The sequence below is a fragment of the Benincasa hispida genome, chromosome 3 (assembly GCF_027475165.1).
Source record: "Benincasa hispida cultivar pf3 chromosome 3, pf3_genome.v1.1, whole genome shotgun sequence".
Taxonomy (NCBI): Eukaryota; Viridiplantae; Streptophyta; class Magnoliopsida; order Cucurbitales; family Cucurbitaceae; genus Benincasa; species Benincasa hispida.
In genome coordinates, this window is record NC_143480.1 from 57,434,897 (window position 1) to 57,451,254 (window position 16,358).

The 16,358-nt window shown below is 33.6% G+C and overlaps 1 protein-coding gene across 1 annotated transcript; it reads left to right on the forward strand.

The window, feature by feature from the left end:
- Positions 1 to 4,307: 4,307 nt before the first annotated feature.
- Positions 4,308 to 10,566, forward strand: LOC120074258 (cardiomyopathy-associated protein). The gene is made up of 4 exons (XM_039027326.2): positions 4,308 to 4,617; positions 4,779 to 7,125; positions 7,222 to 8,321; positions 8,704 to 10,566. Exons 2-4 carry the CDS (start codon positions 4,824 to 4,826, stop codon positions 10,150 to 10,152), a joined length of 4,851 nt encoding a protein of 1,616 aa, XP_038883254.1. The 5' UTR covers positions 4,308 to 4,617; positions 4,779 to 4,823; the 3' UTR covers positions 10,153 to 10,566.
- Positions 10,567 to 16,358: the final 5,792 nt, after the last annotated feature.

Below are 16,358 nucleotides of genomic sequence, written 5' to 3' on the forward strand. Positions count from 1 at the left end.
ATTATTTATGGTTACTCTTGCATTGTATTTGAGTTGTGGAAGATAGAATAAATATGAGAATTACGAGTTTTAGTTCATAAATAAGCGCTAAGTTGTTTATTTTAATTTGTGGATTATAATAGTATGCAAGTTATAATAGTATGTGTCTAGGGTAAAGACTATTTTAATCTAGGTTATAAAAATTGTGTTTGAGGTGCAGACTATTTCAGTCTTGGTAGTAAATAGTAAATATTGCAACAAAGAGAAAAAAAGAGGATGTATAGAAATTAGTAAACAATGTAACAAAGAATTATTTGAACTAGTAATATTGTAATTAATTGTAAATTATAATTGTTGGAAACACCAACTATTATAATTGGAACCCCAAACGTAGAGTGAGATATAATAGACCACTCCACCCAGATGAAATTAGGGGCACAAACACCCCTTAGATTTGAGTTCCATAGGTCTTCAAACTTTCTGATAATTATTTAAATTCTTTAAAAAAAATATTTAGTAGGTCTTTAAATCTTTTACGTTTTTGCCTGGTTAAGTCTCTAAATTTATTAAAAAGTATTTAATACGTCTTTAAACTTCCAATTTTGTATTCAATAGGTCATTGGATTTTCAATTTTGAGTTTCAACATTTTTTTTCCAAAGTTCATCGACCTACTAGATAATATTGAAAGTTTCAAGTTTTATTAACATAAAATCCAATTTTACATCTAATAGATCGATTAGTTTTTTAAAATTTCAATTATGTTAATAAGGATTCATTAGATATAAAGTTAAAAATTCAAGTACGTATTAATAACTTCCTAAAGATCAATTTTTTAAGGACAAATTAAAAAGTTCATAAACATACCTAGATTAAATTATAGAATATATTTTCTACGTCATATCTACTAATATTTTTTTAATATACATGTATGTAATATGTATAGTCATTGAGTTTACAAAATAAAAGAGTTAAATAAAAATAAAATAAAATAAAAGAGTTTATTTTATTATATTTTTTAAGTGACCAACAGCATACCATTTTTTCAAAGCAATATATACCAAAATTCTTTTAATAGATCGTGCAACTTTATTTTGTTTATTAGTTGTCATAATTTAGTTAGTTTATAAGAATATGATATAAAATTCCATTAAAAAATTTAGGGACAGAGTTATTTCTTTACACATTTTTAAAATTAAATGGAGACATTGTTTCTTAAACTTTCTTTAAATATAGTACAATAAACTAAAATATTTATAAATATAACAAAATATTACAATCTGTAAATGATAAACAATGATAGATTATTACTGTTAAATTGTGACATTTTACTATGTTTGAAAATATTTTAAGCAGTTTTTCAATTTAAAAAAATTTTCTTTTTTTTTCCTTGTGAAAATGAGAATTCAAATATACATTTGATCTATATATATATATATATATATATATATATATATATATATATATATATATATATATATATATCAATTAATTGAGTTAGGCTCATATTGAATAAATAGAAGTAATTATTCTTTTATTACTATTATTATTATTAAATTATAAGTTCATTATCAAAATAAACATAGCTCAATTGACATAATGCTTGTACTATCAATTTCGAGGTCAGAGGTTCAATTTTCGCACCTATGTATTTAATTCAATATCTTTACAAAAAAAACAATATAAGTTTATTATTGAACTTTGAAGTTTGTATCTAATAGGTCTTTGAACTTTCAATTTTGCATCTAACAAATCTTTAAAAGTTTAAAAAATTTTAAAAACTAATTGACCTACTAGATATAAATTTAAATTTTATGTCTCATTGAAATCATATGTTTTCAATTTCGTGCTTAGTAGATCCACTAATTTAAAAAATCTGAAAATTCATGAACTAAATTTGTAATTTTGAAAATCTAAGAATTAAATAGATAAAAAAAATTCAAAATTCAAGAACTAAATTTATAATTTAATCATTTTTTCAGTTCAATAATTGCATAGTGAAAGTTTATAAGATGTTACTTAGATGTATATGATAATTAGATTCACTAAGCTATAATCCATTTGATAAATAGAAATAAAAAAGAAAAGGAAGATTAGATTTGTTTATAAAATTGATGGGTTAAATTAATTAAGCAATTTAATATGGAAAGAAACTTGCCATCCCATAAAGCAAGGAAGGAGAATAAAATATAATGTTATTGTGTGGCACTCAACTTGAGGAAGCTATGATGAACCTCCAAACATTCTCAAATACATATAAATATTTTAGCATTATTCTTTTTAACAATTATTCAAATTTAACCTCACTCCACATGCTTTAGTTTTTCATAGGGGTGTTTATGGGTTGAATTGAAAGATTTTTTAGATCCAATCCAATTGTTCGATTGTAAATTTATTCAACCCAAATAATCTTTATTAAAAAATGAACCCAACCCAATCCAATTATGAAATATTTGGATTGGGTTGATTCGGGTTAATCGGATCATTTGTTTAAAATTTTGTTCTAAAAAGAAGCACAACGTAAATATGTAAAAATCTTATTTAATTAATTTCATATATTGAATTAAGATTAACAACTCAATTTCAATTTATATAGTGAAAATTTTCTTTCTAAAGTGCAAAGAAACTAATTTTAAAAGTTGTTGAAGAATAAATTATTAAAAAAATATTGGAATTAAGTAAAATTAAAATCAATATATGTATAAATAATTGTATTATATGTAATAAAAAAATATATTGTAAAGTTAATAAGAAATTCGGGTTGGTTTGGGTTATATTAGATGAACCAATGAACCAACCCAACCCATAAAATTTTCATTTATTTGAACTCAACCCAACCCAAATGAGTTGATAACCCAATCCAAACCACACGGATTGGGTTGGGTTGATCGATTTTTTCGGGTGATCGGATTTTTTGAACACCCTAGTTTCCCATATCAACTCACTTGATGAAGTATTTTAATCAAATATTATAAATATTTATTTTTTTCACTAATTATTTCAAATATAAGAATTTGAAAATCTACTTAGAAATACATAAAAATGTATTTTAAAAGGCTGTAACATTTTCAAAAGGTTTACTTCGATAGTTGTACTTTCAATTTTTGTTAATTTTAGTCTCTATGTTTTTACAAATTTTGGTTCCTATATACAATCATTTTGATTCCTTTTTATAGTTTGAATACATAATAAAAACTTTTAGTACAAGGTTAGGAATGTAGTATTTGTGTTAAATATATGATTAAAAAGGATATTAAAAAAAATAAAAAGTCGACAAATTTTCATAGATAAAAAAAAATTTCAAACTATTTACAGAAATAGCAAAAAGAAAAAAAACTAATAGAAACTAATATACTTCTATCAGTATTTGTGTCAACGATAGAAACTGATAGAAGTATATCAATTTCTCTGAAATGGTTAAATTTTATTATTTTGGGTAAATATTTTTTAAATATATATATCTTTTTTGAGAATCCCCCATAGAAGTACCAAATTGGAAACTTATTACAAGTTAAAAGAATCAAACATTAAATACAATTTGATCATCCTCTTTTCCCTTTTCTTTTCTTTGTCCCTTAACAAAGTTTTGATTCCTAAACATGGTTGTGACAAATGGAAATAGAAATCAACCATAGAAACGAGATAGGATAGGTTATTTTAATATGATATACTATTCATAAATTAATAGTTCTTGATACCGAAATGACGTTAAATTTAAATAAATACAAATAAAAAATGAACATAATTTAGTGATAATTGATATATACTATCTTCTTGAAAGTAAAATAAAAAGAGACTAAAAATACAATAACCAAAATCTGATACGTGGATGTGTAACTCGTATACTTCTATGTAAAGTAAAATTTAGCATAATTCAACTAGTTTAGACATAAACTCTCGACCAAAAAGTCAGATGTATGAAAATCTTCTAACCCCACATATTGTGAATTTGAAAAAAAAAAAAGTAAGGTCAATTTTAGAAATCAAAATAAAAAAAAAATAGAGTAAAAGAGAAAGAAAAACGATGAAATAGTTTTTGGCATTTTTTTAGTACAATGATAGGATAGAGATAAAACTCTAACCTAAAAAAAAGAAGTACATGTCAATTATCAAGATCAAATTTTTAACTTAAAGAAAGGAGTTGGATGTTAATTACCGTTAAATTAAACTTTGGAGGTATGATTTGATTCGATTTTGGGACATAGAATAAAAAATAATACTTACGTACATCCCATTTCCGTATATCTATCAAATTGTCTATTCATAACTTGAAATCCAGAAAAGATGCACCAAATATCGTATAATAAATAATAGACAGAAGAAAAGGAAAGGAAGTACCAAATATACAAATAATATCATTTCTGGCCTTGCTGACAATTCTCATCAAAAGAAAAAGCGGCAAAAGCCGAGGGGCCATAGCCATAGCACATTTCACATAGCACAAACGATTCCCTTACCTTCCATTCCCACAAATTCCTTTTCTAATCTCTGTTTTCCTCTCTCTATTCTTCTTAATCCCATCTCCTTCATCTCTCTCTCTCCCTTTAATCTGTTTTTTCCCTTCATCTCAAATTACCCATCTCCAAAATCCGGTCTGGCAGCGATCAATTATGGTTTCTCTCTTAGATTCCTCGTTTCAGGTATTGCGTTGATCTTAATTTTTCCTTTGATTTCAGAATCGGGGTTTTCCTCGTTTGTTATCCTGGTTTTTTAGCTTGATTTTGTGTTTGTGTTTTTCTACTTTTTGAGTATTGGTGTTTGTTGACCTTGTTAATTTTGTGCTTTTCGTTTAATCTGGCAGATATAATTGTTTTGGATAGAAGCATGCGAGAACGGAAAGAAAGATATGGGATTGACGATGGAAATGGGTTCTCGTGTTAGGAAATTTGTAGTCGTATCTATCAGAACTTGCTACAGATCAGTTCGTAATTATCCATTTCTTTTTGGCTTGCTTTGTTTTTTGATTCTTCTGTATAGATCATGTCCTTTTTTGTTTTCCCTTTTGGTGTCTGCATCCCCTGTTTTGATTTGCACGGCTGTTCTGCTTGGAACCCTTCTGAGTTATGGGCAGCCTAATATACCTGAAATTGAAACGGAGGAGAAGCTTTCACGTGATGTAGCTTCTTTGAGATCTGGGATTTTGGACAATGCTACTGTTGTTGCTAAGAAGGATGATAGTTTTACTGTAGAGAGATTTGAAGGAAATGAAGTTGAAAATTCTTATGTGGAGAGGGGTTCTGAAGAAGAGAGAAAGACAAGCAAGCTTGATGAACATGCTGGTTTTGTTGACTTTGTTCCGGTGATCCATGAGCGCAATCGTGAAATCCAGTTTGCGAAGGACGATGTTGAGGATGAGAAGGGCGGTGTTGAGGAGTTTGAGAAGGACGGCGGAGTTGAGGAGTTTGAGAAGGATGGTGGAGTTGAGGAGTTTGAGAAGGGTGAAATTGAAAAGGCAGCAGCAGAGAAGGAATTCCATAGTTCAGAGTTGAAGGAGAGGAGAGAAATTTATGAAAGGGATTTGGATGTTAGAAGTTTGGCAACAGATGATGAAAATGCTATGGAGAACCAGCTTTTGGCTGCTCAAAGCATGAGAAATGAGATTCTTGAAGTAGAAGATCATAACATCTCAATAGAACCTGTCCATAAAGGTGATCATCTAAACTTATCTCTCAATGACAAAGATGATCATGACGAAAATGATTATGATTCTTCGGGTTCTGAGTCTGATAGAGCAGAAAGTTCCTCACCTGATGCCTCAATGGCTGATATCATACCCTTGCTTGATGAGTTGCACCCTCTCTTGGATTCAGAAACTCCACTACCTGCTCATAGGTCAAATGAAGAGTCAGATGCTTCTTCAGAACAGTCTCATAAAAGTGATGGTGAATGTGTGATGTCAGAGGATGAGGCTGAAAATCAGGGAGAAGAAGGCGGTGTTGTTGAACATGATGAGGATGACGATGATGATGACGATGAGGGGATGCAAGAAGAGAAGGAGGATGAGAGCAAATCTGCTATCAAGTGGACTGAGGATGATCAAAAGAATCTCATGGATTTGGGAAGTTTAGAGCTAGAGAGGAATCAGCGTTTGGAAAATCTCATTGCAAGGAGAAGAGCAAGGAACAACCTGAGAATGTTGGCTGGGAAGAATTTGATAGACTTGGATGGTTTTGATCTTCCTGTTAACGTACCGCCCATATCTACAGCCAGACGTAACCCATTTGATCTCCCTTATGATTCATACAGTAATATGGGATTACCACCAATTCCTGGGTCTGCTCCATCCATTTTGTTGCCAAGACGTAATCCATTTGATCTCCCATATGACCCAAATGAAGAAAAACCAGACCTCAAGAATGACGATTTTGAGCAAGAATTTTTGCCACCTCAACAGAAAGATATGTTCCGAAGACATGAAAGTTTCAGTGTGGGCCCCTCGAACTTCGTAGTTCCCAAGCAAGAGCAGCAGAATATCAGATGGAAACCATATTTCATGCCTGAAAAAATAGCTGCCGAAGGAACAAGCTACTCCCCACTGGAGAGACAATTTAGTGAAGTCAGTGACTCAAAAGTGAGTTCTGTTTCTGATACTGAATCAATGAGTTCAATTGCAGATCAGGATGACAAGAAGCCTGATGAATCACAGTCTTTTCTGGAAACAACAGCAATTTCCTATCTTGACCCCACAGCCAGTGGTATTGAGCATGGAAATGGGCCATGGGAGGATATAGGCTCTGAAGATTACGTACAAGAAAACAGAGATGTGCATCATGAAGTAATCGAGATAACTTTGGGATCTAATGAGAGTCACTTTGAAAGCCAATCTGGATCATCTCAAATCAGAACTGCAGATTCCCCAATGGAGATTAATGCCAATGAAATTCACTCCAAAAATGTATTAGTTGAAACAGATTTCAGCAGCAATTCAAGCTTGTCTTCATTATCAGAAGTAAATGAAACACCATTTGAGGTCAAAACAGATGAGATGAAACCAAGTAGCCATCAAACAAAGGAATCTGGCATCGATTCTACTAGCATATCGGTGTCTGCTGCCCTCGAAGAAGATGCAGACTTCAAGATTGGCAGTGAAGTGCTGGATGACAATCAGCATAGGGAACCTGTTTACGACTCAAGCCCTTCAGCAGAAGGCAAGTTCTCTTTTTCACCTGTTTCTTCTGATGTGTATACAGAAATAACCAATATGGGCCCTGCCTTTTTTGCTGACACAGTTGGCTCCTTTTCAGGTAAGGAATCTGAAGTTCATTCTGAAATAGGACAGGACGTCACTTCCAGTTTGAAAGATATGCATGATGCCTCCTCAGAGTTATATATACTCGGTAAAAATGAACAAGAATCGAGGGAAGTTTCAGAAGTTATTGTTTATGAAGCTACAAAGGTTGAGTCCCCCAAACATGACACCAATTATGATGCTCAAAACTTATCTGTGGCCCCTGAGTTTTTAGTTGAGCACGTTTCAATAGATTCTGGTCCGTCCTTCTCAGACATTGCGCCAATAGAGAAAGGAATAGTTGGTGATGTTAAGGCAGATAAAGATCGGCTGACAAGTCACGAGGAGGATATTATTGATGGAGTTCACAAAATTAAAGATGAGAATCTAGATTCCCCATCTTCAAGTGATAGGATTTCTTCTCGAAGTCTGACTTTCACTGAACCAGAGGACCACCTATCTTTAGCCGGAAACCATGTTTCAGCAGATATTGGGTCTCCTTTAAATGCAAAACATGTGGAAATGCATGAAACATTAAATAACGAAGAAAATCCTGAACTTGAACAAACAAAAATCTGCAGATCAAGTCCATTGGATAGCAGTTCTGTGGAGGTGGTAATTTTGCAAACTGATCTAATTTGTCATTCTGATCAACCTACTACTTCTATATCAAATCTTGGTTCAGAAATTCCTGCTCAGAACGTCCATGACCTGGTTGGAATGACCAACTCTGGGGCTACTTCTCATGACAATTTGACTACTACGAATGCAACCATTCCTGGACCTCAGGAACAAAAATGGCCTCCAGAGGTGGAGGAGCAAGTCGAATTGATTTCTTTGAGCTCGACGTTTCCTTCTAAATTTGAGGAAGTTGAGAAGCGGTCAATGGATGAGAAAGAAGTGGTTAGGTCTGAACAAGATATTGTTGAGCCCTCAAGTGTCAAATCACACACAGAAAGTGAAGCCCTGCAAAATCTGGATATTAAAATTGCTTCTTTAGGTTCTAGTACTTCTAATGTGACTCCTGAAGTTGTTTCATCTGTTACTGAATTAGAGCAGTCCTGGTCAGACAAGCCAATGATTGAGCCTGTTCTTAGTAACCGTGACTATGCTGAGGTAAGTGCTGCTGGATTAGTGATCTTTGGAATACTTTTTTTGTGTTGATGGTCCTCATGCTATGACATCAAGGATCTTGAAAAGATCCAATCCATAGAGTTACTCATGGATCATAATGTTGCTTCCATCATGGATTAGATGTTGGTTAAAACTCAATGAATAATTATTACGTCTGCCGTGGCCTGTGGATAAATCCTATCTGCATGGTCTTGTTTTCATGAGATTTAACATATCACTGTAACTTTCGCTTTTAGCTGATCTGAATGTGATAATTCTTTCACCCTTTCATTTTATGAATTGTTTATGGGTTTATGATAGAATAATCTAATCATGTTATGAATTTAGTGAAATTAACTGACGATATCCAGCTGTTATTTTGCAGGAACCAGGAGTTTTATCGACAGATTCTGCTGCTGAAGTAATCTCTGAAAATACACCACCAAAAGTTCATCACCACATTTCGACTGCTCTATCTTCTGTAGAAGCTGATTCCCCCTCATCTTCATCAGATCATGACTTCAGTTCACCCAATACTGGAAGGTATCTAAAAGATGACGTTGTTGATGCAGTCGCTTTTGAGGATCATGAGGAGGTTTCAAAGCATTTGGACTATCTGGCAGAAGCATATGGATCTCGTTTTTCAGAAAACATGATTAGGGAAGAGGTGGATGAAATAGCAGATATTGATGAAGGATTGTTATCAGAATTGGACGAAGTTGGGGATTTCAGTGTCAAAGAAGTTGGGGAACCAGTTCTTGAAGAAAAGGGACTCCCAGAGGAAGCTCAAGAAGTGAGATTTGAGTTGGGTTCTAATTCCAATTCGATAGAAGCTAAATCAGATATACCAATTCTTGAAGCAAGATCACTTGATGATATCAACTTGGTTTTTAGGCAACTCCATGAAGGAGTAGACGTGGAGGATGTCATTCTTCCCAGTGCGATTGAAGGCCAAGTTAATGAAGATGCCAAACCGGAATCAAGGTCATATTTGAAGATTGTGGAAGCGAGATCCCTGGGAGATATTCATGCTGCATTGTTGCAAGCATTGGAGGGTAATATTGATGAACTAGGTTATAGTTCCGAGAACTCAGAAACTACATCGGATATACCAATGCTTGAAGCAAAATCACTTGATGATATCAACTTCGCTTTTAGGCAACTCCGTGAAGGAGTAGACGTGGAGGACGTCATTCTTCCCAGTACAGTTAATAGCCAAGTTATGGAAGAGGCCAAACCTGAAACAAGTTCGGATTTGGAAGTCGTTGAAGCAAGATCTTTGGGAGATATCCATGTTGCTTTGATGCAACTCTCAGAAAATAACATAGGTGAGTCAGGTTCTAGTTCAAATCCCACTGAAACTAAATCAGATATACCAATTCTTGAAGCAAGATCACTTGATGATATTAACTTAGCTTTTAGGCAACTCCACGAAGGAGTAGATGTGGAGGATGTCATCCTTCCCAGTGCGATCGAAAGCCAGGTTAAAGAAGAAGCCAAAGGCGAAACAAGTTCAGATTTGGAAGTCGTTGAAGCAAAATCATTGGGAGATATTCACGTTGCCTTGATGCAAGCCTCAGAGAAAAACTTGAATGAACTTCCAACAAGTTCTGTGTCAAATGATCCATCAGAGGGATTAGAACCAGCTGGAGTGGATTCTATCATTGAGATTGCCTCATCTAACACGGCCGATACCGATAAACCAGCAGATACAGTTGATGAAAAATCTGTAGATCCAAATATTTCTGCTTCCAAAACCAAAGACAAAAAGGCAAAATCTGGAAAATCAAAATCAGGATCCAGCTCCAGCTCAAGCTCTAGTGATTCTGACTGAGATTGGCAAGTTTAAGAGGTAAAAGGAGTTGAATCATGTGGAGTTTTCTTTTGGAGTTTCCTCTTCATTTCAAGATTTTTTAATTTTCTTTTTGAGTTTGGTTTTCCAGTTTGGATACCTTATTCTTTTTCTTTTTTTTTTCTTTTACAGTGCAATCTCTTTTTTTTAAAAAAAAATGAGTTGTGGCTTGATTTCTTCTTGTAATTGTGCAAGTTTCCTTCCAGGATCCCCATCCCCCCCTTAAGAGTTTGAAGTTTGAGGGAGAAAAGGTGGGGGGTTTTTTCCTTCTGTTTTTTTTCTGTTTTAATCTGTATGTAAAAGTTTTGTTGTATTATTTGATGAATTGACAATTATTGCTTCAGATTTTGAAGATCCTATTTGAATTTGATGTTTATTATCAAGTTTCCATGTAAATTGCAGAGATATCATTACATTTTGGTTGAGTCTTGTGACAGTGGATTATGAGGGTATAGTAATACAATAGTAAAAAATATTTTAAAATAAGTCTAAGTCATACTTTAGACCTACATGCCATACATGATTTTTGGAGTTTTTGAGTTCTAAGACAAAAATGGTACTCTTTATAATAAGACCCATGACTATTGACATGGGAATTTTGGTCAATATCTTTCACATGGTTGAAGACTGAAGTTGAATTCTCGAAACAATAATCTTCTGTGATTTCACATGTTAGAGTTCTTAGACAAAACTGATCTTCAAAATATGCATACCTTAGAACAAAACAATACTTTTCTGTAGTTTCATATTTGAGCTTTTAGACAAAACTAATGCATATTTTAAGATCAATAGTAGTCATTCTATTAGCAGATGATGTGGCTTAATTCTCCAAGGAAAACATTTTTTTTAGTATTACAGGAATATCATAGTCTCTTTGTTTACACTGCAAATTTATCTTCATAAATGTTAGTGGATCTCACTCTATTTTTAAAAACATTTTGACGTGATGATGTAACTCAAATGAGAGTTTTATTCAATTGATCAAAATCTAATCCATACAAGAGAGAGGGGGTTCTCTATTTATAGAGAAGTGATTGTGGGATAGTGTAACTAATTATAAATTTACTAATTTATCTTGAATCCTATTATATCACGTGACAAAACCTAAATAGAGGTAGCGTGAAAAAATTTCCATACTACTGTAATACGAAAACCTTTTCTATTCTCCAATTGCTTCTTCATAATTGATTCAACCACACCAAGATAAGGATACTGATTTGGAGGGCCCTTAAAGTCAATAATCAAAATTCTTCGAATAACAAGATATTGATACGTAGTGTAACAATTAAAGCTTATTAGAATACCAGCCTCTCAAATTTAATTGGTTTTGAAATTTTAATGTGAATCTAACACAATATAAAAGTGAAAGCATTATGTTGTAATATGATTACTAACAAACAAAATAACTTAATATCAAACAATAACAACAAAGACAAAGAAACAGAAAGATTGTATGCTATAAAGCTCGCACCCTGCTTTCCCTTTTTAGTTATGTTTATTGTTTGAGTTAAGCAAAGTAATGGGGTTAAATATTTAAGTTAGAATGGAATTGTGGGTTTGGGGGTAAAGGATAAGTTTGAAGAAGGAAAAATGTCTAAGTATGGGAAACTTAGCTCTCGGATACTTATTAGTCTAGCCTTGTAAAAAAAGAATTTCTGGTTAAGTGTTAGTGGTGGTTGAGCATCGAGTAAGCATAAGGCAAACATCAAGTAAATATCGCCGAGCGTCGAGTATGAGCAACCGAGGAAGGGCCGAGCGTCGAGTATGAGCGCCGAGTAAGGGTCAAGCATTGAGTATAAGCAATTGAGGAAGGATTGTGTGTCGAGTACGAGCGATCGAGGAAGAAGCATGCATCGAGCACCGAGTATCCCATCGAGCATCGAGTCCTTCCCATCGAGTATTCAACAAAGAACCGTTGAATTTTTCATCGAGTAATGACCCTTCTCCATCGAATTTTTCTATCGAGGATCAAGTTTGCTCAAAATGCTCAGTTTTAAACTTTTCTTTTAGTTTTCTGGACAAATGGCTTAATCTGGACCCTTAATCTCCACTAATGGGCGAGGTGGCTTAAGGAGATTTTATATAAAAGGGCTGGACAGTAGTATAAAAAGAGAAGAGAACCTCAAAAGCTCATTTTGGACGATTCCCTCGAGCAAACCAGACGATCTTAGTACCATCGAAAAGTTCTGTGAGTTTAGTTCCTTAAATCAAGCCTTTGGAAGGGAGTTCTCACCGGACAGAGAGCCGGAGAGGGAAGGAAGAGACGAAGATACGTTTTAGGGCGTTTCTGGGCAATAGACGAAAAATCATAGATCAAGACCGAACAACTTGGATGTTCAAGCTGAAATTTTAAGGTATTATTGTTATCACCATGTTAAGCAAGTTTGTAGAAGGAATTTTTGCAAGATAAGGTATGGGATTTGAGTTACATATTTTGGAAGTTAAACCTATAATCTTTGTCCAAGCAGGGGGTTGTGGTTTAGGGCCATCGAGAAAGGTTTAAAGGCCTAGGTCAAACCACAGGGAGTATTTTGTTGAAATTTTGAGATAACATTGCTAATAAAATTTTGAGCATGTTTGAAAAATGAACTTTCTTAAAATGAGTCATGGTTTTCAAGTTATTGACGTTAGAAGTTGAATCTGGAAATTGTGGACGAACAGGCAATTTCTTGCTAAGTATGAGTTTGGTTAAAAAGAGTTGTCTCAAAAGGGAGACCAAAGTAGTAACTAAAATCCATATTCTTATGTGTAGGAGCGATGTCCGTTGGAGAGGCCTACCAAGCATAGGAAAAATCAAGCCTAAAGACTCGTGAGTGACTAAATGTCTTAAAAAATATGTATAAAAGGAGCATGCTTTCCAAATGAATTTCATACTAGGGTTATGTATTCTCCAAGCAACTAAAGTCTATACTTATGATTTAAAAGGTTTCATGGCATTTCTTAAGCATGATGTTTTAAGCTATTTAAATAAGTTTTACAAATTCTAGCACATGTCAAGGTTGAATGCTAAAGTATTGCAAAACTACATTTTTATAATTTGTGAAGCATGCGTGTTGAATTATGATAATGCTCTTATGGTGAAAGCTAGGTAAGTGCTATGCCTAAAGCTTATTGTACTCAACTCTTATATGAATGTTACAATTCTAACAAACTGGATGCCGAAGGTATAGAAGGTATCTAAGGAAGTACCTAAGGTGTTGACGGTACTTAGTATACTCCACATGCATGTAGGTAGTCTATATGAGAGGCCAAAGTATGGGTCTCCTGGCCGTACAGTTATTATAATGGGACCGAAGTATGGGTCTCATGGTCATGAATGGACGTTGGGAGCTTGAGCGACGAACGCTCGTTCTCAACTAAGGTTTGATAGTATTTTGATTATAACGCTATGATTATAATATGATACTACGTAAGTTGCTTGAGATTATTTCCAGCATGTTTATATGTTAAAATAATATATGTATGAAAGGCTTGAGACAAACTATTTTTCTATGAGTCACTCACTGGGCAACCAGCCCACCGTTTTCAAATGTTTTCCTTTTTTCCAGATAACGGTCAGATTCCTCGCGGTTGAACCCACGGTTGCTTGCCATTCAAAACTCGATTAGGAAGGAAGAAGCCTAGGTTAAGCTTGTTTTGATGTATACATATTTTAAGAGAAGTCTGGGACTTGTGGATTTTATTTTGAGACCCATGTTTTCATTCTTGTGTTGTTTGTTGGACATATGTTTTTCGTTGTTTCGGAATTGTAATTAAGTTGTTTTGCTGGTTAAAGTCATAGTTATTTTTACTGCTAAGCCGTATTTGCATAATAAGGTTTTAAACAGGTTTTACCTAAGTTAGGCAGTAAGTGCTGGCAAGTAGGTTGATAACTGCTGCCGTCATGTTCCCTTTCGATTTAGAGGGTAAACTGGGAGGGGGTGTGACATATGCCCAGTGGAAAGGAACTTCATTATATAAAAAATTAAGCGATTACTACAAAGTACTTATTTGATCGACTCCCTTTTTAGTGACTCACATAAAACCTACTCTTCAGTTTCAACTTAGCTTTCCCATATATTTGAACTCCCTTCACTTCCACAATAAAGCTTCTCCTAAGCTTTGCATGAGATCCCCTCAATACAATATACTTAGGCCCCCTAAGTATGAACTTCTCTCACCTTTACTCAAAGTGATTAATTCTCATAAGCAAACAATTGATGCAAGCGCACATGGTCAAGTTATAGTAAATTAAAACGACATAAAAGGTCGAGTATCATCCTCAGAGGTCAAATTTATAATTTTGCTTATCTATTTTAGAATCGTATCAATTTTAGCTAGAGATTGAAAATCAAGTTTGAATTTGTGATTTTTTTTAAAACAATAACTAAATTTAGAAAACAAAGATGAAAATTTCAAAGGTAAAGTATTCTAGGGTGTTGATTTTATTAATTATTTCATTTAAGTAATGCTTAGGTTTTTAGAGAATCTCATGTAAATAATATATTTGAGTCTAGAAATTATTTTCTCTAGAAAACCATTCTTTCTCATGCAAGTGATTACTAATCTCTTGAAACCAAATAAAAAATATGACTTTAAGCAACGCCGTTAACAACTTTCTCTATTAACTTAACTATGTTCATAATAAGTTCAAGAAATATTTCATGTTATGGATTCGGTTAGACAAATAATTTCTCAATTATATCTCTAATCTAACATGCATTGATGACAAATCAACAAGATATGTACCAATAACATCGAAAAACATATCATTCCAAAATATCTATGAAAATGCTAAACAATCAACTTAAATTATAATTAAATTCACCAACACCCCAAAAGTAGATAGTTTAATCACTCATAGCTTTCAAACACATATTCTCATACAAATTTGCAAACATGAATAGTAAAGAGATAAACGAAAATGAAGAAGAACTATTGTTTAAGTCTCTGTCGACTCTTGAGTCCACCAAAAATGCCTTGATCTTCACCTCAAGAACTCAAACGGCCTCCAAATTAAATTTCTCACACTCTCTACTCTCTTTTGCACCATAAACACACTTTTAGGCCTTTGGAATTTTGTTGTTGAGGCTGCTAGAAAAACCTTAGGATTTATAAAAGAAAATTTTCTTAAAGTTGCAATTTTTTTCCTAAGTTAAATTGGCGTAGTGGGGCTTTAAGGTAGCGCTTAGAGATGTCCACAGGGGAGGATGTCATTCCCCATCCCCGTCCCCGCTCCCCATTTCATTCTCCATCTCCGTGAAATTTTCCACGGGGATCGGGGTGGGGAATCCCCTCGGGAAATTCGCAGGGATCGGGTTCCCCGTGGGGAATTTTTTCCTGTTACTTTTTTTTTTTGTAAAAAGCTAATTAATTTAAATCACTAATGTGAGAAAATTTTAATAAATACTTAACTTTATCATTAATTTTTTTTTATGGTTAGTTTTATATGAAAATTTGAATTTAAAGATAAATTACTCAAATTTTGGCCTAAAAAAGCTAATTAATTTTTTTAGTAGAAAGAAATAAATATAAATCAAAATATTCACATATATAATCTAAATTTAAACATATTCATTATGTTTCCTAATAAATAATCAAATTTAAAATTTAAATGTAATATTTATATAATAATAATAATAACATAATATTAGATAATTATACTAAATAAAAATGTAAAAGCTAATCGGGGCGGGGATGGGGAATGCATTCCCCGTCCCCGTCCCTATTTAGTTCACAGGGAATTTTTTCCTCCCATTCCCTCCCCCATTCCCTGCCTAATCGGGGAATCCCCACCCCGTTCGGGAGGGGGAGGGGGAGGAGGAGGAAGGGGGGACCCATAGGACCCCTTCCTCGTGGGAAAATTGGACATCTCTACGCTGCGCCGCTGCTCAAATGATGTCTCTCACATGTCTGTTGCTGCTACAACACTATGCGCTCCACTTCATGTTGGGTATAGAGTATGTCCTAGGATATATGTCTCGCGGCTTATGTCTCACCAACTTTAGTGCAAGTGAGAGATTGTTGGGATTTATGCCCAAAAGCCTCATAGTAATTTAATTGACATAATATTTTATTATTTTAACTATGCAATAATGAATTATCCATTAAGATAAAAAAAAAAAAATCCAAGGTTATTTCATGAGACTTGAACAGTATGTAGTGGATATATAGGTGGATCATATTCAAATAATAATCTAAATGATCTA

Bases quoted from the DNA above. Each gene is read 5' to 3' on its own strand.
- LOC120074258 (XM_039027326.2), top strand. From the start codon at position 4,824: ATGGGATTGACGATGGAAATGGGTTCTCGTGTTAGGAAATTTGTAGTC. The intron at 7,126-7,221 runs GCAAGTTCTCTT...GCTCCTTTTCAG, and splicing joins CTCAAGCCCTTCAGCAGAAG to GTAAGGAATCTGAAGTTCAT. The intron at 8,322-8,703 runs GTAAGTGCTGCT...GTTATTTTGCAG, and splicing joins GTAACCGTGACTATGCTGAG to GAACCAGGAGTTTTATCGAC.